This window comes from Falco punctatus (genome assembly GCF_963210335.1).
Source record: "Falco punctatus genome assembly, chromosome: 16".
NCBI lineage: Eukaryota > Metazoa > Chordata > Aves > Falconiformes > Falconidae > Falco > Falco punctatus.
Window position 1 is genome coordinate 8687030 of NC_137596.1, and position 24308 is coordinate 8711337.

A 24308-nucleotide genomic window follows, 5' to 3' on the forward strand; every position below is an offset into this window, starting at 1 on the left:
TGCAGTATGGTTTGTGATGTGATATTTACTTGATTCATAAGCCGTACTATGCTGTGCTCTTCTGGGCTTGTCATAGTCCTTTGAAACACAGCCCTGCACATCAAACGAGCAAGCTGTGTTATCTGCTTTCCCTCATAATGTAGAGCCATGCAACTGTCATCAATACAGGCAGAACAAAACCAGCTGAGGGATTTGTGGGCTACTGTGCGAATCGTGGTGTGCCAGGAATTAGCCCATGCTTACTAATAAGTTCCTGTATTTGAATAGGAATGGGAACATGACGGTACCACAGAGCTGATCAGATGTCCACTGCCATGATTTTCCCTTTTTTAACAAATTATACCAGGGCTGAGCAATGACAGATAAGGCAAGAATACGGTTACACCAGAATGCAAACTTGTAGTTCCAGCATACTAGATGGATTGTGCCCAGATGCTTTCTGTTCCAGTGTCTCTGGTGCAACAGAGGCAGCTCCTCTAACCCACCAGACTCCTTGGAATCTACCTTCTTGTGCTGGCCCTTGGCACTTTGATTCTGGGACTCTGAGTCCAACTTGATCAGTGTTTCCCAAATGGTTTTCATTGTCTCTCTAATGCTTTCTGTCCCTTCTCACCCGCTGAGGATTCCATCAATGTACTGACACACTGTGATGCCAGGTGGAATAGATCTGTGCTAAGACTACAGCCAGAGCATTGTGAGCAATAGCAGGGCAGTGTTTATATCCTTACAGAGGCCTATTGAGAACGTACTGAGTCCCTTTCCAGGTAAAGGCACGCTGGGCTTTATCTTGGATGTGGAGCGGAATCTAGAGGAACATATCTCCCATATCAAAAGGAGCCTTCCAAATCAGGGAGGCTCCCTGTATTTGTGTCACCAGCTGGGTCTTGTTGGGCACTGCCACACTAAAAGGGAGTTAGCATTTAACTTGCGGCTATCGAGAGTTAGGTGCCATTGCCCATAAGGCTTTCTGACTGGTCAGAGCAGAAAACTGTATGGAGAGTGGGCTCTAGTGCTGATACCTCTCTTTTCTAAATGTGCCACCACCCCATCCATAGCGGAGTTTGCTGCTGCTGGCAAGGGGCATTGTTTTAACTGGTAACTGGAGAGCGAGGAAGAGGTGTGGATGGTTGTAACAGACAAATTAATTTCCCTGTTCCATTTTTCTCCCACATCCACCCAGTAATTACATGGGGCTCCCTATCGTCTTCCTCATCTGCTGTCACCAGAGAAGCAAAAGTCCATACAGACCGGCCAGGTGTTTTCCTGCACCGACCATATGGCAGGTCAGATCCCAAAATGTTACTCCCAGCTGCTCCAGCGAGCACTTCTGCATCTGCCATTTGTTTTTCCTGGCCAGGGCAGCCATAAATTAATTTTGGCCACTTAGCTTTCCTTACTTACTCCCTCTATTCCGGTATACCTTACTTTGGGGCAGCCAGGTTGTGTATGTAATGCCTTGGCCGGGTCAGCAGTGACTACTGACATTTGGACAGCTCCATCAATTAAAAAGCGCACAGAAATTTTTTTGATCCAATTGGAATACTGAGAAGGGTTTTGGGGCCTTTCTCAGAGTGCCATACATTGCATAGTCATGTGTCATACACGGTTTGGTTACTGGTTTTTCACTTCTAATGCAAATACGTATGCATCCTCAATAGCACTACTGACGTGTTTTACCAAACTACGCATGCTCTCCAAGCAGGGTCTTGGCCTCTTTCGGGTGGAACTATTTGAGTTGGAGGTCGCCATCTCCCACTGCTGCAATTATCTTTGTCCTATTTTTAACTCATTTTCTGTTGGTGTCAGTGGATCCCAAGACCTTACCAGCTTGTGTTCTCTTGCTGCCAGAACTTTCCTCATTGGAAGGCTTCTTCCTGCGTAACTTAGCTAACGGTGTTCTTTTCACGACCTGGTCTTTGTTTCTCACCCCTGCCAAGGCTGCCTCCCTTGATGGGAAGTCCCTTCATTTGAAACTGCTTTAGAGAGTGGGTCATGTCGGTGGAGGTGTCACCTAGACAGGGGAGTGTGGAAGGTCAGTTCTCTGCATGCGGCAGGGGCTGCATTAATCCCCGTCTCCCACTGCATGAATGACCGCAAGCAGAGGCACTGTGCACGGAACATCAAGCCTTTAATGAATTAAGAAGGAGAGATATGGGAGAGGGCTGGGGCTGTAGTGGGCGGGTGCAGGTCACACGTCACAGGGATCTGTGCTCCACACCTTCTCTATCAATATATCAACAGCGGTCAGGGCGGTGTGGGGCACTTTGTCTCCTGGAGTCCCTCAGGGTTCTGGCTCACTTGGTGAGCACGGAGTCGCTGTTGGAGGCCCTCTGCTTGCTGCCGCCCACCTGCTGCCCACTACAGCCCACAGTTGTGCCGTCCCTGTCCAGGTTACCCTCCCAGAGGGTTTTGGAGCTTTTTGCCACTTAGCAGACCACCATCTTCTTGCACTTCCTGGGTGTCATGCTGTCTCGTAGGGAGGTCTTTAGCATCCTGGGGGTACCAGCCAGTGCAGGGTGCTTGGCTTTTTTGCCAGCAGCCTTGCTCGATCTGGGCACCACCCGTCTGGAGAGGACACCCACTGGTGACTGCAAGTGGGTCAAAATGACCCGGGGCTGCCTCTGCAGTGCCTCCTCCACCAATTGGGCCATGTGGGACAGATGATGCTGAGCGGCAGCTGTGGGTCTGGCCAGGGGACTCTGCAGCAGGATCTGCAGGAGACTCTCTGGGGGACCATTCTGGGGACCCTCTGGTCTTCTGGTCTTTTGGACCCTTCTGGTTTTCTGGACACTTCAGCTCTCCTCTGAAGTGTCCATCGTACCCTCCTGAGAGAGCTCCATGGGACTCCCTGGAAGGCAGGTGGGGAGCAGCGCTGCCAGCCCACCCTGCTTCCCCTTGGGGTCCAGCAAGGGGGTGTGAGAAACTGTGCTGGTAAGACCCACCATCGCCATAGCAGATGTGTTTTCTCAACATTGCTATGGCAGGAAGCTCATGCCATCACCGCAGTGAACGATCTGTACGTCGTTAAGGCAGGAGGATATCACTGCTACAGAAGAGATTTAAGGCAGGAAGATCACACCACTGCCACTGCAGAGGTTTAAGGAGGAATCTGACTGATGCCATGGAGCAACAGGGGAGGCTGATCCTGCAAAACTTAACCAAACCCCTGTGCTTGTGCCCAGACCAGGGGTCAGGGGGATAAAGGTACCTGGAGGCCCCTAAGGAATGTTGGGCACGTACACCATTGTCGGGTGGAAGGTGTGGTGTAGCAGAACAGCTTGTAACAACTCTATAAAAAACGGAACCACCTAACATTGGATGGAACGTTCTGCCACTGGACTTGGAAACGAATCGGACTGTCGGGATGCTGCAGCTCCAGGTGGTAGCTATTGCTCTGAACTCTTTTCTTTATTTTTCCTTCTTTCTTTCCTTTCTTTCTGTCTTTCTCTCTCGCTCTTCTCCCTTTGCATTCACAGACTGATTGTTGGGCAAATAAAGTTCCTTGGCTCTTGACTCCATTTTGAGTCTTAATTCTGTTCCCGAGAAGACAAACAGAACAATGCTCCGGTCTCAGACCAGCATGCGACAGGGGGATGTTGCCACCTTCCACCGGGAGGAATTGGTGTCCTCCTGCATCGCGGCCGCCAATTTTTTCTTTTGGACATTCGCCCTCCATCATGTACTCCAAGAGCTCAGGTGAGGGTGGTGGTCAAGATGTGGACATCAGGGACACCACTGTCTGTGTCTTTGCTGTCCCCCAGCTCTGCAGCCACTGCCTGCTCCTTGGAGCAGCCACCATTTGCCACGTTTTCTGAGAGCTCTGGGAGCTTGTTGAGAAGGGTTGTCAAACAGCAGCTGTTGAGAACTTCAGGGAGCTCCAGGATGCTGTCAAGCCACGTGAGCGGGTCACTGCTGTCCATGGTGGACAAATGTTCATCCTGAAACTGCAGGTTGTCCTCTGCCAGCTCAGGAGAGGCCTCATTGAAGGCATCTGGCCACAGCTCGGGCAGGTCCAGGGGCTTCTCTGGGCTTGCTGATGTGGTCCCCACTTCTCAAAAGTGACAACAAATCCAAGCCACCTCCAGGGCAATGCAAGCTTTCCTTTGCACGGCCACCCATCTACGGGCTCTGCCACTCCCAGACCTCACCTTGGGGCTTTGTTGTGGTTTTGGCAGAGGGCAGCATGCCAGCAGTGACTGGTGGTGGCATGGTCGGAGTGTTGAAGCTCATGCCGAGCACCTCTGACACCATCGGCAGCTGGAGGGGGAACCTCTCTCTTGGGGGAAGCAAAAGGGGGTGATGGGGTGAGATTCTGGCCGGCAGAGCTGGTTGGGGGTTACCCGGAGGGCAGGAGCACCACGAGGAGTTTGCTGCAATATGTGCCGTGGCGGCTGGCCAGTTGGCATTTGTTGGGGCAAACAGTGTTCTGTCCCCATGGCGATCATTCTACCAGCACCTGCTTCAGCCAGCGTTGTGACGGTTTGACTTTTAATTCTGGAACAACTTCTCATCTCAACGGTTTCCCATCCTGCTGTTGCTTTCCTGTGCTCAGTGCAGATTTCCCATTCCCACCGTAGCTTCCTATTTCAGCTGTGTTTTGTTTTGGGAGTTGAATTTCATGTGAAAGGGGAAGGGATGGGGCCAGCACCACCAACCCTGCAATGCCAACATCTGTGTGCTGGCCAGACTTCCTTGAGGGTGGAGTTGGGAGGGGACCTTGGCGTACTTTTGGGTTGTTTTTGTCCTCTCCACTCTCTGGTCTGGGCCAGAGGTCAATCTTGGTCTTGCTGTCAGGGTAGCAAAGCTGTGTGGCGTTCACATGCCCCTTCCTGGGGAACGCTGGTGGGGCTGTACTGGGGGTCTGTCGTGGCTGTGGAGAAGCATCATGGGGTAGTGGGCAAGCACCCTTCCCTGCGGGGTCTGCCAGTGCAAGGGATCCACCAGCAGTGAGTGAGAGCTGCAAGGAGCCTTCCCCTGCACCTCAACATTTCTCTTGAAGTGAGGGGCCCAAAATGACAACACAGTGTCTTAGGTTTGGCTTCAGCCATTTACAAGGGCTCGAACACTGCCTTGGTCCTGCTGGCCACACTGTTTCTGATACGCCTTTGCTCTGATACCAGCCAGGATGATATTGGCCACCTGGGCACACTACTGTCTCATGCTCAACCATCTGTCAACCTGCACCCTCAGGGTACTTTCCCACCAGGCAGCCTTCCAGCCACTCTGCCCCACGCCTGTAGCGTTGTCTGGGGTTGTTGTGACCCAAGTGCAGAACTGGCACTTCTCCTGGTTGAACTTCATACAATTGGTCCCATTCAGATTGTCCAACCCGTGCAGATCCCACTGCTGAGCCTTCCTGCCCTCAAGGACATCAGCACTCCCACCCAACTTGATGTTGTATGCAAACTCACTGAGGGTGCACGCAATCCCCCTGGCCGGATCATTGATAAAGTTCTGAAGCAGGACCGGCCCCAACACTGAGCCCTGGGGAACACCACTCCTTATGGGCCGTCACCTGGATGTCACTCCACTTACTACCACTCCTGGGGCTTGGCTGTCCAGCCAGCTTTAACCCAGCATAGAGAGCACGCAGCCAAGCCATAAGCAGGCAGTTTCTGCACAAGAATGCTGTGGGAGATGAAGTCAAAAGTCTTTCCTAAGGTCCAGGTAGGCAGCATGCACAGCCTTTCCCTCACCCACCAGGCAGATCACCTTGTCACAGACGGAGATCAGATTCATCATGTAAGACCTGCCTTTCATAAACCCATGCTGGCTAGTCCTGATCTCCTGGTTTTCCTGCACCTGCTGCTTGATGGTGCTCAGGATGATTTGCTCACAACCTTCCCTGGCACTAAGACAAGGTTGATCCACCTGTAGTTATCCGCATCCTCCTTCCTACCCTTCTTGTAGGTGGGCACCACTCTGAATAACCTTCAGTCTCCTAGGACCTCCCCACTTAGCCAGCACTGTAGATAGTCATCCCCGTGGTGATGCAGATGAGGAGTAGACCAATTGTTTTCACATTGATCTTGGATCACTGGATGTCCATAGACAAGGACACTTTCAAAAGCACTTGGTCCTTCCTAGACATCAGCTTCACCTGAACCACAGGTCCTCTGGGGCTGCAGAGACATCAGAGGCAGCAATGCCCTCTCCTGCAGCAGTGCACAGTCCAGCCCTGCATCCCTGGTCCCAAGGACAGCATGGTTTGCCTTCCTGCAGGACATCTCATTTCACCTTTACAGTGCCACCTGCCAACAAGCCCAGCATGCTCTGCAGCAAACTTTTGCTTTCATGGGACCCTGGGCACTTGTTACCCCCATTTATTGTTACACGTCTGATCTTGGCCCTGGTGCTACAGCTGAGGTCCAATGCATCTCTTCTCTGACACAAAGACCCTAAATCAAGGAGAGGAAGAAGAAAAAATTCTTATTTAACCAGCGTGAGGAAGCCTTAGGATGAAAAACCTCACATTTTATTGGGGACTTTAAAGATCCAGTGGGTTTGAATGGCAAGGGTTTAGGAGTACTCAGGGAGTTTGTAGGGCTGGCAAAGTTGACAAGGGATCAACAGCTGACTCCATGTCCATAAAAGACACTTTCATTTGGCTCTGAAACGGACCAGTCACCGCCCAAAGCTGAGCCAATAAGCAATACCAGTGGCACCTCTCTGATAACCTGTGGAAGAGAGGATAAAACACAGTGTGCAGCATCTGTAAGGGAGAGGAGTGAGAAATGTGTGAGAGAAACAACCCTACAGACACCAAAGTAAGTGAAGAAGGAGGGAGGGCACGAAGAGAGAGTCTTGGTGGGATCCTACAAGCCAGTGGTCAGGCCATCCCCCCCTTCCCCCCCGCGACAGTCACAGGGCAGCACAGTGACAATGCTCCTTTAGGTGTCTGCAGGTTCTTTGCATCGGCATTCTAGCACAGCTGACAGATGGGCCAACAACTGTGATGCTCAGCTGAATCTGAAACCCTGCATCATCCTTGTCCACTTTGGCCCTCGTAGCAAAGAAATGGTGGAGTCTCATCTCCCGGGGAGGGGGGGGGGGTGAGTCAGGAGAGCAGCAGGGTGGCAGGCTGTGGCCAATGCTGGGAACTTTCACCGGGCAGTATCGCTCAAGGGGAGAAGAGTGTCCTGCAAGTGGTTGCAAGGAGGCCATGAGGCCCCAGGGGCTAAGGACAATTTACCTCTTCGTAGGCCTCGGTGGCAGAGACAATGGCTGTAACCACAAGGACAAAGACTTTGCTTCTCTTGGTGACTCCCAGCCTTGCCAGTGCCCTTTGCCATGTCCATCACAGGGTGTCCTACGCTGTCCCACAGCTGCTGCTTTTTCCCTGCAGGTTGCAGACACCCGCCTGGCTTCCCCACCTTGCTCTCACCCTGGTGTTTCCACACATGCACTGGTGTCTGTCCAGCCTCACACTCTGTTCCTTGAAACACACAGACACGCACAGATCTTCTACTCCTTGTGTAGGACTTCTCTTACCACAGCATTAGCCCTTGAGTGACATTTCCTCCTTCTGATCTCCACTCTCCACTGTCCGAGATGCACTGTGTGGCAGTGCTTCTCTCCCCTGCTCTTTCCTACCTCCAAGGAAAGTTCCACCACCTAGGAAACCACCCTTCAGGCAGGCATCCCAACCCAGCACCCTCCTTGTGGCCTTTCACCTGACCACGCCATGGCCTCACCGTGCTCTTACAAGGCTGCGAGCCTTTCAGCTTCTCGCATAGGCACGAGCAAGCAGTGTGCCTGCTGCTGTGCCAAGATGTACTCAGGCAGCAGAGATGTGACAAGCAAGAAATAAGCCCCTTCCTGGAGGGAGCCCAGGTCCTTAGGCAGAGGGGATCTCACAGCCCATGTGCCACCCAGGGGCCTTCTGCTGGCCTGCCCGAGACACTGGCAGATGGAGCTTAACAGCACGTGTCCCAGCCATGAGGCAGGGGCTCACCTCTCTGCTCTTTCAGACAGAGGTGACCTCACAGTCCCTTTCCCAGCCACATTCCTGCTCCTGGCCTGTCCCCTCCGGAGGCAGGAATGACCTCCCTGCTCCCTCCACAGCCGTTGCCTTCCCACTGGATGGTGAGTTCCTGAGACACAAGGGACCACAGGATACCGTGCTCAGCCACCAGCCTCCCTGTGGCCCAGTGCCTCAGCAGAGAAAAGGAAGCTTCTCCCACCCAACATAGCTCATAGATTTCCTACCAGTGCTTTGAGTGGAGAAGTGTTCCTCAGAGCAGCTACGGAATTTCTATTGGTACATCGGTGCACAGCTGTACTTCCCGTTCTCAGTTTTTCCTTCTGACTTGAAGGAGCTCTCCAAGGGAAAGAGTCAATGAATCCTAGAATCACTGGGGTTTGAAGAGACCTCTGTAAATCACCTTGTCCAGCTATCCTGCTCAAGGCAGGGTGAGCCAGAGGAGGTCTCTCAAGGGTTCTGCCCAGTTTGGCATCGTCCACCAATGGGTTGAAAAAACATTCTTCCAACTGATACAAGCAGGTAAAAAAGGCATTCATCACTGTTGGCCCAGGTACTTGCACAACGGGATGTCACTAGTCACTGGCCACCAGAAAACCTTGACCTCTGGTGACATATGGGCTTGAGCCCCCAGGCAATATTCTCACCCACAATATCCAACATTTCTTTACTCTAGATATCATAATCTGGCTATAAAGAGACTGCAGGAGACCATGTAAAGAACCCTTGCTGATGTGCAGGTACAAAACATCCGCTTCCTTCCGCTACACTTACAGGTTCAGCAATGCCTTTCTTGTCCTACAAGTACCTGGAAGTAGCTGCAGGAACATTTTGCCAATCGTTTTCCCAGACACTTAGGTGAGGTGGACAAGCCTGTATTTCTCCCAGCCCTTTTTCCTGCCTTTCTTGAACAAAGGTTGGATGTCTGCCAATGGCTGTGCCCTGGGAGGTGTCCCCACCTCAGCTGGGTCATGCATGAGGCTGGCATGGTTGAAACCCAGCCTCATGCACACAGCGGTGCTCAGAGACACGAGCCCACGAGCCCTTCCCTGGCACGTGCAGAGGCAGAGCACTGCAGCGGGCACAGTGACTGCCTGGCCTCCTGCTGCCCCTGCCAGAGGCTGGCAGCACCTCAGCCCGGGGGTGTAGCACCCTGCTCGGCACCTCTCGGAGATGGCCCTCGTCATGAGCAGTGGAGACAGGCACCTCGGTTCAAGGGAGCACATCCCAGGGCTGCATTCCGGCGGTTTCTGTCAATCCAGAACATTTCATGGAGGCCAGCTGTGTCACAGAGGTGCCACTGCCTGTCCCTGCCTGCGGTCACAGCACTGCCACGCAGCACGGCTGTGACCAGGCTGCCAGCGCACTCAGGCCTGACAGCAACGCAAGGGATCAGAAGGAGCGTGGAAGTGGGAAGAGGACAGTATTGCAGAGCCAAGGGCTTCCACCCCCCAGCAGTGCGGCCATGCCAGGACTCTTTTCCCCTCCAGCTCTGCACACAGGAACTGCCCCTGCAGCCCCAAATAGGCCTTGGAGGAAGGATCTCAGGGGAAAATAGTGACTGAAGGGCCCTTTATTTTGTTCAAACTGGCGGAGAGCAGGGCTCTTCATTTATACAGCCATTGGAGCAGAAAAGCAAAGCTGAGACTGAATTACAAATGCAATGACAATATTATCATAAGCAAAAATAAACACATTAATCAGAAAATAGAGGAGACAGTCTGGGTCTGTAATGGATTACTTTATATTTGCTAGCAGAAGTTTATTGCTTAAGAAGAAAATCCAACTATAAAGTTTGCACACTGCACCCCTGAGCTCCTGGTTCCTCATGCTGTAGATGAGGGGGTTCACTGCTGGAGGCAGAACTGAGTACAGCACTGACACCACCAGGTCCAGGGATGGGGACGAGATGGAGGGGGGCTTCAGGTAGGCAAAAATGCCTGTATTGACAAAGACGGACACCACGGCCAGGTGAGGGAGGCACGTAGAAAAGGCTTTGTGCCGTCCCTGCTCAGAGGGGATCCTCAGCACAGCCCTGAAGATCTGCACGTAGGACAGCACAATGAAAACAAAACAGCCAAATGCTATGAAGGCACTAACAACAATAAGCCCAGCTTCCCCGTAGTAGGCCCGTGAGCAGGAGAGCTTGAGGGTCTGGGGGATTTCACAGAAGAACTGTCCCAGGGCATTGCCTTGGCAGAGCGGCAGTGACAGTGTATTGGCCGTGTGCAGCGCAGCATTGAGAAACCCAGTGCCCCAGGCAGCTGCTGCCATGTGGACACAAGCTCTGCTGCCCAGCAGGGTCCCGTAGTGCAGGGGCTGGCAGATGGCCACGTAGCGGTCATACGCCATGACGGTGAGGAGAGAACACTCTGCTGAAACAAAAAAGAGAAATAGAAAGAGCTGTGCAGCACATCCTGCATAGGAGATGGCCCTGGTGTCCCACAGGGAGTTGGCCATAGATTTGGGAACAATGGTGGAGATGGAGCCCAGGTCAAGGAGAGACAGGTTAAGGAGGAAGAAGTACATGGGGGTGTGGAGGTGGTGGTCACATATTACAGTGGTGATGATGAGGTTATTTCCCAGCAGGGCAACCAGGTAGATGCCCAGGAAGAGCCAGAAGTGCAAGAGCTGCAGCTCCCGCATGTCTGCAAACGCCAGGAGGATGAACTGGGTGATGGAGCTGCTGTTGGACATCTGCTGCCTCTGGGCATGGGGAGCTGTCACAGGAAAAAAAGACAGAGACAAGTGAAGGGAGACTTCTCTAAGCAAAATCAATGCCATTTCCAACAGACCATCCCCCTGTCATACCCAGATATCCTTTACTCTTCAGAGCAGACCTTCCTTCAGCTGTGTGGCTGGAGGCCTTCTTGGTGCTGGCCGTGTGGACAATGAAGAGCAGGGCATCTGCCCACGGGCTCTTGATCAGTCAGCCCCAGTCTGCAGCGGGGGGGGGGGGGGGGGGGGGGCAGGGACCAGTCCAGATTTCAACTTAGTCATGTGAAACCACTGCCAGAGCAGAAATGCCTGTCAGCATCTGCCCTGCAAGGTCTAAGGAATGGAAATGGTAATGCAGTTTAAGAGAATTTTTTTTTTAACATCTCTCCCCTCTCTCTGTTGGTGGGCACTCTTGGATGTAAGAAAATCTCAGCATTGCTGCTGCCCTCACGGGGAACACAGTGAGCTCTGCGAGGCAAGAGGATTGCCCGTGGGTGAGTGCCTGTGCGGGGAGGTGCTCTGTCCATATGGCTCCCAGTGTCTCTGGGCTTGCACCTTCCTGAGGTGGAGGGTGACCACACTGCCATGTCACCCTGAAAATCCACCAGGCACCGCTGAGAGCAGCCTGACCCAGCACAGACACCTCACCATTTCTTGAGGTCTCAGCACCCCACTTGTAGCCAAGGACAGACAGGGCTCATTTCACCCACTCAACAGCATTTTCTGTTACAGCATCCCTGCGCTTCTCCATGGGGCTTTCAGATCACAAAGGCTGCAAGGGGACAGGTTTGCATTCTGGAGAGCAACTCACTGCTTGGAAGCAGATTTCAAGTATATAGGCAAAGAGTCACCAATATAACATCTGATTCAGAGAAAAAAAAAGCTCAATGCCCATCCCCACAGAGGGCATTGCCACAGGTGGCAGGAAAGCTGGGACACTTGTTCCCATGGACACAGCTGCAGGAATGGACCCACAAGATCAGTGTGTGACTCTGCAGCTGAAACACCCATCCCCAGAGAGCCTGACAGCAAGAGCAAGGGAACAGTCACAAATAACAGAGACAATGGAGAAAGGCAAAACAGAGTGAGGGTGCCACTGAGAGAGGCCAGGGCGAGTGTGCCGGGCACTGAGGGCAGCGCTGCCCTTGCCCAGCTCTGCTCGCCACCTCCCACACACCAACATTTCTGGGCAGCTGCTCTCAGCCCCTGTGCTCTGCAGAGGGACTGGGGCACGTGGCTGGAGAGCTGCCCCGCGACTCTGCTGGAGCTCTGGCTGCAGAGGGGGTGGCTCATGCCTCCGGACCCCCAGCCCTGAGGGCAGAGGCTTTGCTGGGGGGAGAGCAGGCCAGGGGGTGCCTCAGAGGAAGGGGTCTGCACTGCAGGGGGTCATACAGAGCTTGCTGAATTCTCCCACCCACAACATTACTACTTTGAGTTTCCTTTAAGTCTTGATCTTATCCCAGGTGCCACAAGATTTCCCTCCTGGTAGGTGTTTCCCTGTGCCAGGTCTTTCCCTGTCAGTGCTCACAGACCCCATCCCAGCCTCTGTGCACTGGCCCCACACAAACCTGCCTGTCTGCAGGACACTGCCCACCTGCGTGTTCCTGTTTGTAGGTGGAAGAACAGTCGTCTCAGACTAAGCCTGTTGGGTCCGGAAAAGTGCTGCTGCTACAGCCCTTAGGATGAGTGCTGAAAGCACATGAATAGTCTCCAAGAATATCCACTGATCCCTCAAAGATATAGTTCAGAAGTCTCAGGGAGTTGTCAAAATTAAGAACTCCTTTATCATTTATCCCCTCCCATTTTTTAAGAGTAGGAAAGTGATAACACAGACTCAGGAATATTCTTTACTTTTAAAGTAATCCTTCACTTGGCTTTCTCCATAAATTTTGCAATTGGAAATATTCTGGTACTAAGCTGAAACAGTAAAGAGCTCAGACTTACACAGCACCCCCTTAACAGCTGAAGTACCTTACTTTGCTGGGGGGGGGGAATCATCCTTTCCACCCACAGCTTCATCCTGAAACTCTGTGGGAAGCTGCCTGGCAGGCAGAGAGCAGCCCCTGGCAGGCGGCAGAGCCCCTGCCCCAGCACACAGCCCCCGCGGCTGCAGGGACCCTGCTGGCAAGGACAGCCCTGGGCACCCCTGCCTGCACAGCCACCTTCACAGCCCTGCAGCCGGCCCTGGCACAAGGCAGCCCACATGCCCTGGCCCTCCCACGCTGCAGCAGGGAAGCCCTGCTCTGCAGCACACTGGCCTCCTCCACAGCAAAAGGCTCCCACACGGTCCCACAGGCTGGGGGTGCCCCAGCTGCTGCAGACTCGGCTAGCAACTGCAGAGGCATTGCCCTGCAGCCACACACTTACCAGCTCAAGGGCTCTGCACATTTCTCCAACGGTGAGCTCTCAGCACTGTCCCACCCCACACTGCATTTAAGATATCCATGGGTTGCCACGTGTCCCTGGGGCTGCAGGGGAACCAGCTGGGGAACAGCCGGATGCAATCACTGATGCTCCCTGCCTCAGCTGGGCAGAGACACTTCTGTCCAGCAGTGGCATTTCTCTGAGGAAAAAAAACTTTTGTGCATGAGTATCAACTTTTGTTAACCCATTATGAGACAGGATAACAGGAAGACTGCAGCAAAGGATCTAAGTACTCCTAAACACCGTGTGTGTATGTGTGTGTCTGGTGGTTCTACAGGCAGGGATGGAGGGGATGTCTTCAGTGCTTCAGTAAGCATTGCAGAGTCAATTGAAGCACCTCATTGCATAGTCCTAGGGGTACAAAGACTCAGCTCTCCTTTGCCCAGGCCAGGTCTCTGCTCTGAAGCAAAGCCTTTGCACCCATAGGCTCGGGGACACTTGGTTCCAGGTTTCCTCATGGCAGAGCTGGGCTGGTGCCACAGCTGGGGGGCTTCAGCCCAGATGGTCAGCAGTGCCCTCAGCCAGGGGCCCATGCGGAGGCAAGTGGAGCTGGTGCTGTTGCAGACAGAGCTGTGACACTGATGGAACCAAGTGCCAAGGCAGGTGGCAGAGCGCAGCACAGCTGCTCGGCAAGGACGGCAGCCTCCAACAATTCCAACATTCAAAATGGAGTTTATACTTATGAGACAATTTCAGCGAATCCTAAGGAGTGTTCACTCCTTCTGCACAAGCCACTGCCTGCCAGTGTGTGACCTGGCATCTGCACTCTTCTGCTCTCTTGCCTCTCTCCCAGTAGGAGATGAGACTCCACCATTTCTTTACTCATAGAACCAAGGTGGACATGAACAATGCAGGATTTTAGATCCAGGTGAGCATCACAGCTGTTGGCCCCTCTGGCAGCTGTGCTAGAATGCCGATGCAAAGAACCTGCAGACACCTAAAGGAGCATTGTCACTGTGCTGCCCTGTGACTGTCAGCGAGTGGTTACTTGACCACTGGCTTGCAGGATCCCACCAAACCTCTGTCTCACTGCTCCCTTCCTTCTCCACTCACCTTGATTTCTATAGGGTTGTTCTCACACATAATTCTTACTCCTCTCCCTTTGTGTTTCTGCCATAGGTTCTCACAGAGGTGCCACTGGTATTGCTTATTGGCTCAGCATTGGGCAGGGGCTGGTCCATTTTGGAGTCAAATGGAAGTGGCTGTTATGGCCATGGAGTCAGCGCTTGATCTCTTCTCACCTTTGCCAGCCCTACAACCCCCATGACCACTCCCAAACCCTTGCCATATAAACACACAGGATCTCTAAATTCCCCAGGAAGATGTGAGGTTATTGATCCTAAGGCTTCCTCACGCTGGTTAAATAAGACATTTCCCCTTCCCCTCCCTGATCTAGGTTATTTCAGACAGAGATGCGCTGGACCACACCTGTGTCCCCAGGGCCAAGCTCAGACATGTAACAAAAACAATAATAATGGGTACCAAGTGTCCAAGGTCACATGAAAGCAAAATGTTTTCCGGCAGAGCATGCTGCGGTGGTGGACAGAGGTCACTGTAAAGGTGAAATGAGATGTCCCTAAGGAGAGCAATCCATGCTGTCCTTGGGACCATAGAGATGCAGGGCTGGACTGTGCAGTGCTGGCAGGAGAGGGCATTGCTGCTGTGATGTCTCTGCAGCACCAGCGGATTTGTGGTTCAGGTGAAGCTGATGTCCAGGAAGGACAAGGTGCTTTTTGATTGTGTCCTTGACAATGGACATCCCATGATCCAGGAACACTGAAAATCATTGCTCTATTTCTCTATTGCCTCACCACAGTGATGACTTTCAAAAATGCTGGCTAACTGGGGAGGTCCAAGAAGACTGAATGTTTGTCAGGTGGTGCCCACCTACAAGAAGGGTAGGAAGGAGGAACTGTAGAACTACAGGCCTGTTATCCTGATGTTAGTGCCAGGGAAGGTTGTGAGCAAATCATCCTGAGCACCATCAAGCAGCAGGTGCAGGAAAACCAGGAGATCAGGACTAGCCAGCATGGGTTTATGAAAGGCAGGTCTTACATGATGAATCTGATCTCCGTCTGTGACAAGGTGATCTGCCTGGTGGGTGAGGGAAAGGCTGTGCATGCTGCCTACCTGGACCTTAGGAAAGACTTTTGACTTCATCTCCCACAGCATTCTTGTGCAGAAACTGCCTGCTTATGGCTTGGCTGCGTGCTCTCTATGCTGGGTTAAAGCTGGCTGGACAGCCAAGCCCCAGGAGTGGTAGTAAGTGGAGTGACATCCAGGTGACGGCCCATAAGGAGTGGTGTTCCCCAGGGCTCAGTGTTGGGGCCGGTCCTGCTTCAGAACTTTATCAATGATCCGGCCAGGGGGATTGCGTGCACCCTCAGTGAGTTTGCATACAACATCAAGTTGGGTGGGAGTGCTGATGTCCTTGAGGGCAGGAAGGCTCAGCAGTGGGATCTGCACGGGTTGGACAATCTGAATGGGACCAATTGTATGAAGTTCAACCAGGAGAAGTGCCAGTTCTGCACTTGGGTCACAACAACCCCAGACAATGCTACAGGCGTGGGGCAGAGTGGCTGGAAGGCTGCCTGGTGGGAAAGTACCGTGAGGGTGATGATTGACGGATGGTTGAGCATGAGCCAGCAGTGTGCCCAGGTGGCCAATTTCATCCTGTCTGGTATCAGAAACAGTGTGGCCAGCAGGACTAGGGCAGCGATCGACCCCCTGTAGTCAGAATTGCTTCCCTGTACTCGGCACTCCTGAAGCCAAACCTCGAACACCATGTTTCTGTCTTGGACTCCTTACTTCAAGAGAAACCTTGATGTGCTAGAGTATGTCCAGAGATGAGCAACAAAGCTGGTGAAGGGTCTGGAGCCCTGGTATGTTGAGGAGCAGCTGAGAGGACTTGGGTTCTTTACTGTGGAGAAGAGGAGTCTCAGGGGGGTTCTTACTGCTCTCTAGAAGTACCTGAAAGGATGTTGTAGATGGGTGGGGGTAGGTCTCTTCTCCCACATAACAAGAGAAAAGGGAAAAAAGGAAACAGCCTCAATTTGCACCAGGAGAGGTTTACGTTGGGCATGAGGCAAAACATCTTCACTACAAGGCTGGTCAAGCATTGGAAGAGGCTGCCCACCAGCCCTGGAGGTGTTTCAGAAATATATAAATGCAGCGCTTGGGGACATGATTTAGTGATGGAATTGGCTGTCCTGAGGTAACAGGTGGATTTGATGATCTTTAAGGTCTTTTCCATCCTAAATGATTCTCTGTTTCTGTGACTCTATGACATTGCAAGCCTACCTAGACCAGATGCTGAGAAAGCTGGTCCAGCTTAGCCTGCCTCAGTATGGGGGTTGAATTAGAGAGGTCAGTCCAACATGAAAAGAAGCCATAGAGCTAAAAGAACATATATAAATTGTGTCAGCACCAATACAGGAGTTCATGTGAAGAATGTTTCTCCGTTCAAATGACTTTTGTGAAATGTATTTGACCAATCAGGGAGAAGCAAGCCTGCTTTTCTATGGTCAGGTGGTGGGCCAGAATGAGGATGATGGAGAGGTATGGTATTAGGAGGGCAACTGGGTCTCAGGAACCCCTAATGCAGGAAGAAGAGCATGGCTGTGAAGGGGCCTATGAGGCCAGTTCTGTCTCTGGAGGTGACAGGCCAGCAACAGGAACATGTGGCTGGGGAAGTCCCTCTGCCAAGGTACAGCATAGGTCCTCTCCAGGACAAGGGCTGGGGTACAGGCTGTCATGTCCATTTTGCCTGTGGACACGACAGGACAGCAGCAGGCATGTGGCTTGGTCATGTCCCTGGAGAAGCTGAAAGGCCAGCAGGAGTCACGTGGTGTAGAAGACCATGTGCAGGCGACTTCACTTTGCTGAGGGGAAAGACCACCAGAAAAAGCAAACATTGTTGGTTCCCTGCATAAAGGGGGGGGTCCTGCAACAGTAAAGCTTTCCTGGGTAGTGGGAAAATGCAGGAGAGAGGAAAAGATTTCACAAAGTGTAATGTTGAAAATGGAGAGTGACTGTCTGGAGGAAGAAATGTCACTCCAAGGGTCCTGCTGTGGTGCAAGAGCTCAGCCAGAGGGAGTCTGGATCAGCCCATGGCTTTGTGTTTCTAGGAACAGCAAGTGAGAGTGGAGGTACCTCAGTGAACGCATGGAACTGTTGGGGTGAGAGCAAGACAGGGCAGCGAGATGGTGCCTACAGCCTGCACGGAAACAGAGGCAGGTGTCCAACCATGTAGAACAGCCTGTGGTGGAGATGGAAAAGGGTTTTAGCAAGGCTGGAAAGCATGAAGAGAACACAGCTCTTTGTCCCCTTGGCTATGGCAGCTGTTTCTGACACTGAGGCCTGTGAGAAGACATGTCTTCACGGCACTGGGACATCGTTGCCTCCTTGCAGCCCCGTAGGGAAGCTGGATGTTGTTGTGCCATCGCTGTCCTTCACTGGGCATTGGATCCCCACCTTCCATGGTCCCCAGGAAGAGCCCTGAGCCCTGTGTGAGGGACAGCACCGACCTTCCCACAGGCTGCAGGCCATGGCTTGGCCTTTCTGCTTCATCAAGCAAGCCAAGGCTTTGCTCAGCAGCAGAGCTGCCTGCACAGCGCCTTTGCCTTCCTGCACTCACAGCCTCCAAGGATGGGCTCTAACAGGGCCATGGGGAGGCTTTCTCAGTCATGGCCCTCAGCGGGGCTTGTTAATGCTTCCAGGGACTTTGGGCTTTGCTTCTGACTTGGTGTTCTTGAGAGGTTTCTTCAGTCTCCTCTGAAGAACTGAAGTTCACAGCACCAAAGACACCCTGGGCTCATTACGAATCAGAAAGCCCTGAGAAGCCATGTCTCTCCCATCAGGGACATCTGGTCTTCAAGTCTTGCTTGCACAGTTAATGAGATAAGTTTCAGAAGTACAGTGAAAGAGGAAGGCAGGTAATGAGCACTCTGGAGAAGAGATAGAAGGCTTTTCCAATTGCTCTTGATGCAGAGTGTCTCCTTAATAGGTGTGGCCAGGTGGGAAAAGAAGTCCCTGGAGCTAAACACTGTGTGGACAGCCTTGCTCCTCACTTCTCCAGCCTTACTGTTTCTCTCATCACACCTATGGGACTTACATCACTTTACATGAGACTTCTTCAATCAACTCTGAAGCTGAATATAGCAAGTGCTTGGCAGCAATTATTGCCTGCTTTCCTTAGAGAACAAGGTGTTAAAGACAAATAAAAGAGGGATTGCTTATCAAGGGGTGTGTGTGGGAGAGGATTAGAAATTACTAAATAAAAAATACATTTCTCAGATACTCAAGCAGATCCCCATGAGGTCTATTGCCACAACTGAAGAGTTGCCTATAGGGAATATTAGAGACACTACTGAAAAACAGTCCAACTTTTCCTCTCTGAACCTTAGAGGAGAAGCTGCATAGGTAAAATGGATTGGCGTGATCACAGAGGAAGAGGAGAAAGGCATCTGGAGATGAACTTCTTAACCCAGAGCTGTAAATCAGGAAACCAGGATGTCAGCGTATTCCAAATGTCTTGAATTCCATAGAAGGTGTGAACTTTCGGGAACTCATGAAAAATACTAGGATGTTTCCAAATCTTTTTTATATCTGTAGAAATTCCCCCACTTTGATCTACATATACGCAATAAACGGTATTAACAACAGTACAGCGTCTGCCTTGAGACGCCAGCTTCATATCTAATGTCATTCCATTTTGCACAGCTATAGGGGCTATTTCTCAAACTCCTTCCTGCAAAGCCTTCATGGCACCTGCAGTGTCCTTGGCCATCTCTTCCATTCCTCTGCATCTCTTTATCACTGCCTTCTCCAATTCAGGAGCCGCAAACCAAGGAGTAACCAAGGCCACAAGAAGGCTGATGATCTGGGCTATCATTATGACATCCGTGACACCTGAGAAGCTCATAGGCCACTAGGAGGCACGTGGCCATGAAGGCAAGTTTGAGGTCCCTGGAGTCTCCATTTTCCTTGGGGGATGGGCCATCAGCAGCCCAGCTGGTTATGGCTGCAGTAAGAAAGGCACTTGGACTCTTGAGACTAAGTGTCATTTCAAATGGCCTTGGTTAGAGCAAACTCTCCTCACACGGAGACAATCGTGTCAGCTGTATTCCGTCCCTTCTGAGGCTGGGAACACGGAGTTTACAGTGTTGGGAGGGTGGTGCAGCAAGTTGTGCAGATCCTGCCTGCAGAAGGGTTATCCCACATTGTCTCCTGTGAGACCCTGAAGTGTTTTCTGCCAAGGAAACCCATTCTAGTCATCACTTCTCGTGTTCTAAGAGGAGATGTTCACTTGGGAGTTGGTAACTGCAGTCCCAGGTAAAGGTAAGGGCGAGCGGTTGGCCATTCACCAGCAGCTTCCTGCAGATTTCTTCTTCCAATATGGCTTGTTCTGCAACCCAGGGACACACTCAGTACAGCACAGCCTGAAGGCCAAGAGGTACGTGGAGCACAGCACAGGCCTGCTCAGGTTTCCTGTGACACTCATCACTAACTCCTCCATGTACAATGGTTCTCTGCTCAGATTCTCTGAACCTCCTGATGAAAGTTAGAAGGAGAGCAATATCTCCTTTAGAGCACTAGAGAAAGGTACCTGTACTTGAAGTCCTTTCATTGAAGGGCAGGTTGAAGGTGATGCCTGAGCTGACATGGTGGGAATGCTCTCCTGGACTTGTTTTGAACAAAAAGACAAGGCAGGAATGGTTCCAGATGTGGAGGGCAGCTTTGACTGGAGATGGGTGAAGGTGGTGTGAGAAACCAAGGGACTCTCTTCAAAGCTTGTTTACATCCCTGATGAGTGCTGCGAGCCTTAACAGTTGTGAACAGACACTGTGCAAACAGCTGCCTGACATAAGTTTTCGGCTGGGGTCAAGGACAGGCCACATGGCTTTGAGGGCTGTGCCTAGACATGGACAATAACCGCTACCTGTACAGTAATTGCATGTGCCCCACGGAGGAGTGCGGTATGTCCTGTTGTTTGGGAAATGCCCCCCCTGAACACCCTAGCAAAGACTGTGCTACCAAACAATATGTGGCGATGCACAGATCCCCATCACCCATGTGAATGGAGACTATGGATCAAGGGGAAGCTGCTGGATCCATGGTGGTGACTTTCTCTTGCAACTCTGTCTTGACTGATTGCTAGATTTCTTTCTTTCCAATCTTTCTCTCTTCCCTGTCACTGTTTTCTTACCACAACACGTGAATGTTTTGTTTACAAAAGTGCTCAATACATTTCCTTTATTAAAGGCTACTGACCTTGTTTGTGTCTATCTCACTCTGAGAATCACAAAGAATCCTCCCAGCTTGGGTCATCCCAGACCGGAACATGTGGTAACAGAGTAGAAAACCCTGAGAGAAGTCAGCAAGAAAAGTTGTAGCAAGGTTGGGTAGAGAGGAAAGATCACCTCCAACAACCCTTGGGCAGTGCTCTTCATAACAGCCCAGGATGCCGTGGGCCTTATTTCTTTGAAAGGTGCAAAGCCAGGAGAAGAGGAGGCTTTGGGGACACCTAAAAACAGCCTTCCCGTATCTTCTTGGGACACAGCAGCAAGAAAAGGCAGCCAGAGTCTTGCCTGTTGTGCATGATGGGAGCAAGAGAGCTAATGGGCATCAGCTGAAGCAAGGGAGGACAATCTTTCTCCCCATGAAGACAGTCAAGCACTGGAGCATATGTCCCAGAGACCTTGTGCCATGTCCATCCTTGGAGATTTTCAAGACCCACATGAAGGAAGGCCTGAGCTACCCAATCTGACCCCATAGCTCATCCTGCTTTGAGCAGCACATTGGCTTGGACACCTCCTGAGGTCCCTTCCAGCATGAATGATTCTGGATCTCCATCCAGCATGGATCTTGCCTTCACGATGGGAGGGCAATCACCCAGGTTCCCAGCAGCTGTTGAAGCCAAACAGAAAGTTGGTCAGATGACCTGTGACTTTCTTTTCCCACTCCAAGCATTATTGCTCCAATACAGGGTTGCTTGGCAGCTACGCCCAGAGAACCGTGATTGATTCCAATTCTTCACTTTTTCCTTCCTTTGTCCCTCTTTTCCCTTGCACAACTGCTTCCCCTTGACCATCCTTGTATCCCCCCATGCAAGCAGCCAGCCCAGCCTTTCCCTTCCCTTCCTGGCCTGTGCCTTCCTTCCTTTGGTGACTGAACTTTTCAGAGGGAAAGGAGGGAAGGAGTGGCTTGGTGGCTGCTGGGTGATTTCCCAGAGACAAGCCATTATGGTAAGGAAGATGTGTATAACTGGGAGGGGGTTCAGGAAGGAAGAGAGGCATACGAATGTCCCTAGGACTTGGAGGGCCATGGTGTCCTTTCATTGGCCACCTCATTAAAAATCAAGCTGGGAAGTGAGACTGAAATTCTGAATCTACAAGGTCCAAGGACAGAAAAGGCTGTGTCTATGGCTGTGTCTGGAGACCCGCACACCTACAGCATAGATGACACTGGGCCTGAATCACCTCCCTTGCTTCAATGGTGTCCTGGAGCCATGGACAAAGCTTTGGGCCCTAGGCCCCAGGTGAGGTCGGTCAGGGACAGGAAGGCCTAGGGATGCTCTCAGAGCCCTGCCTTGCCCCCATGGGATCCCACCTGCTAGTGCCCTCAGCAGGCCAGCTTCTTATTCTCTCCTCTCCAAGGGCTGTGCACTGTTGCTTTCCTTCCCCACATGCCTGGGGATCAAGGAAACCACAACTTCATAGTCACTACAACCAAGGCTGGCACTGGTCTTCACATCCCTAGAGCTGGTCTTCCACTTTGGGGAGACCTAGGTCCAGACGAGCATCAGACTGGGTGGGTTGTTGGGTCTGGGGAACTTGACCACAAGCCCCTGGACTCTTGGCATCCTTGCTTACCTGTGCAGTGAACACCAAGGAGAGTGACGCCCCCAGAATAAGCCAGCCTTTACCACCCATTGTTTCTCCTCCCATAGTATCTCACAATCCAAAAAATATTAATTGGTAAGAAATTAATCATTGGCAAGACAACACATCTTTGAATATGACAGGGATCAGTAAGTGATCTCCCTCTCTTTATCTTGACACACAAACGTTGCTGGTTCATTTTCACCCTCTGTCCTGTTGAGTCAGGGGAGTGAATGAGCAGCTGGGGCACTGGTAGGTTTCGGGCCAAGGTTAACCCACCACAGGACCACATCAGGACTGCTGTGCCCAAAATGGGGCTCCCCAACACCAGAAAGACCCCGACAGATTGGAGCAGGTCCTGAAGAGGCCAGAAGGATGGCTGGGACCTGGAGCACATTATGGACAAGGAGAGGCTGAGAGAGTTGGGGTTTTATTTGAGGAATCGTTTAGAGTGAAAGGCTGGCGCGCTGGGCCCAGGGCAGCTGCTGGGATGGCAACCCTTGGCCTGTTTCAATATTTGTCAAAACAAGGCCATGAGCACATGATCCGGCTGGAAGTCTCTGACCACGGCCTTGGCTGAGTGACCAACTGTGGCAAGAGCTATGGGACGCTTGTGTGTAAGAAGTGTCAGTAGGAAAATGAATCACTTTATATTGAAAATGGCAAAGGAGTTTGGTCTCACTAAGCCGCCAAGAAGGACAGAGGTGACAATGCAGCAAAGGTCCCTTGCTGGGGCTGGGGTCTATGACCACACAGGGAAATGAGCGGTGATTCGGACTTCTTGGGGAAATTTTCCCTTCTGCATCCTCCCTGGGGTCTCCAAGGAGCATGAAACAGTGCAGGCCCTCTCCTTTGGTGCCTTGCTTCCTTCAGCACGACCCCTGGGTCTGCACCAGGACCACCCTGCTCTGTACCCCACCATGCACACTCACACAGCTGAGCTCTACACTGGTGTTTGCCTCTCCCAGGCCCTTCCCAGCCCAGCCCCCCCACAGCTCTGCCCCCCTCCCCTGCCCTCTCCCCAGCCCAGGCAGACACAGCAGCCCACACTGGGCTGGCCCCATGCAATTGCCCACCCAAAGGGGGCTGCAGGGCTCTGGGTACTCATCCCAAAGACTCTCACAAGGGCACAGCAGATGCTGGAGGGCAGAGAGGGGTCTCATCCTGCCAGTCAGCCCCAGGGCTGGCACCAGCCATGGCATGAGGGGACAGAGGCCAGTGTCCCCCTCTGTCTGCTGCTCTTCTCTCACACAGACCCTGGCTTGCCCACTCCTGGCAGCCCCTCTGGGCCAGTGCCTGACCCCAGGGACTGTTGCCATCTGGCCTTGGCCTCTGAAGCCTTTGCTCTCATGCTGGTAATCTCCTTCCTCCTTCTGCTGCCCCCTGCCATCCCCTCCAGCATCCTCTGCTGGGCAGCAAACCCCTCCCACACAAGGGCTCCCATCCCTGGGTACCGGTGTCCGTGTGACAAGCCTGCCCTTGGCCCTGGTGCCACACCTGAGGTGCTGCAGCCCACATGGGCCCCAGAGCCCACCGCCTGGGGCGTGGGCAGCAGGAGCCCCCTGTGCCACCACAGAGCTGTGACATCAGTGCCGTAAGCGCTGAGGAGGGGCAGGACAGCTCCCGCGGCTTTGGTGGTGGATCAAGACACAAGGTCTGTAGGGGAGACCTACGGGAAAGATGAGGAGTGGGGGATGCTCTGTGTGATGTCAGGGCAGCTCAGATACATGGGGCTCTGGTACTGGACAGGCAATTGAGGTTGGGTGAGAGCTTGTGTGTGGATCAAAGGAGAGATCAGAAAGAATGACACTGTGGTAGGAATTAGTTGTGGTTTGACCCTGGCCATAGCCTTAACACCCAGAATCAGTTGCTCACTGACCACATACATGTCCAGCATGACTGGGGAGAGGATCAGAGGAAAACTCACAGGTCAGGACAAAGTTCAATAGGAGAAGCAAAAGCTTTGTGTGAAGAACATGCACTCCATGCTAGCCCAAGCCAGGACAGAATTACAGGTCATATGGTCAGGGTGAGGAATGAACAATGTCTTCTTCACATGCTCTGAGGCAATCTGTGGATGACAGGGTCTGGCTTTTCTGGAGGAATCAGTCTCCTTGGTATTCACTGCACAGGCAAGCAAGGATGCCAACAGTCCAGGGCCTTGTGGGCAAGTTCCCCATGTTCAAACAGCCCACCCAGTCTGATGCCTGCCTGGACCTGGCACTCCAAAAAGGAAGAGCTGCTCAAGGATGTGAAGACCAGTGCCAGTGTTGGTTGTAGTGAGTGTGAAGTTGTGGTGACCC

The 24308-nt window shown here is 52.3% G+C and overlaps 1 protein-coding gene across 1 annotated transcript; it reads right to left on the reverse strand.

Annotated features, from left to right (window-relative positions):
- Positions 1–9023: 9023 nt before the first annotated feature.
- Positions 9024–10854, reverse strand: LOC308054143 (olfactory receptor 14C36-like). Its single transcript, XM_080366450.1, has one exon. It carries the CDS (start codon positions 10763–10765, stop codon positions 9719–9721), a length of 1047 nt encoding a protein of 348 aa, XP_080222576.1. The 5' UTR covers positions 10766–10854; the 3' UTR covers positions 9024–9718.
- Between the last annotated feature and the right edge of the window lie 13454 nt (positions 10855–24308).

Excerpts from the sequence above, each read along its gene's own strand:
- LOC308054143 (XM_080366450.1), bottom strand. The coding sequence starts at position 10,765 with ATGGCATTGATTTTGCTTAGAGAAGTCTCCCTTCACTTGTCTCTGTCT.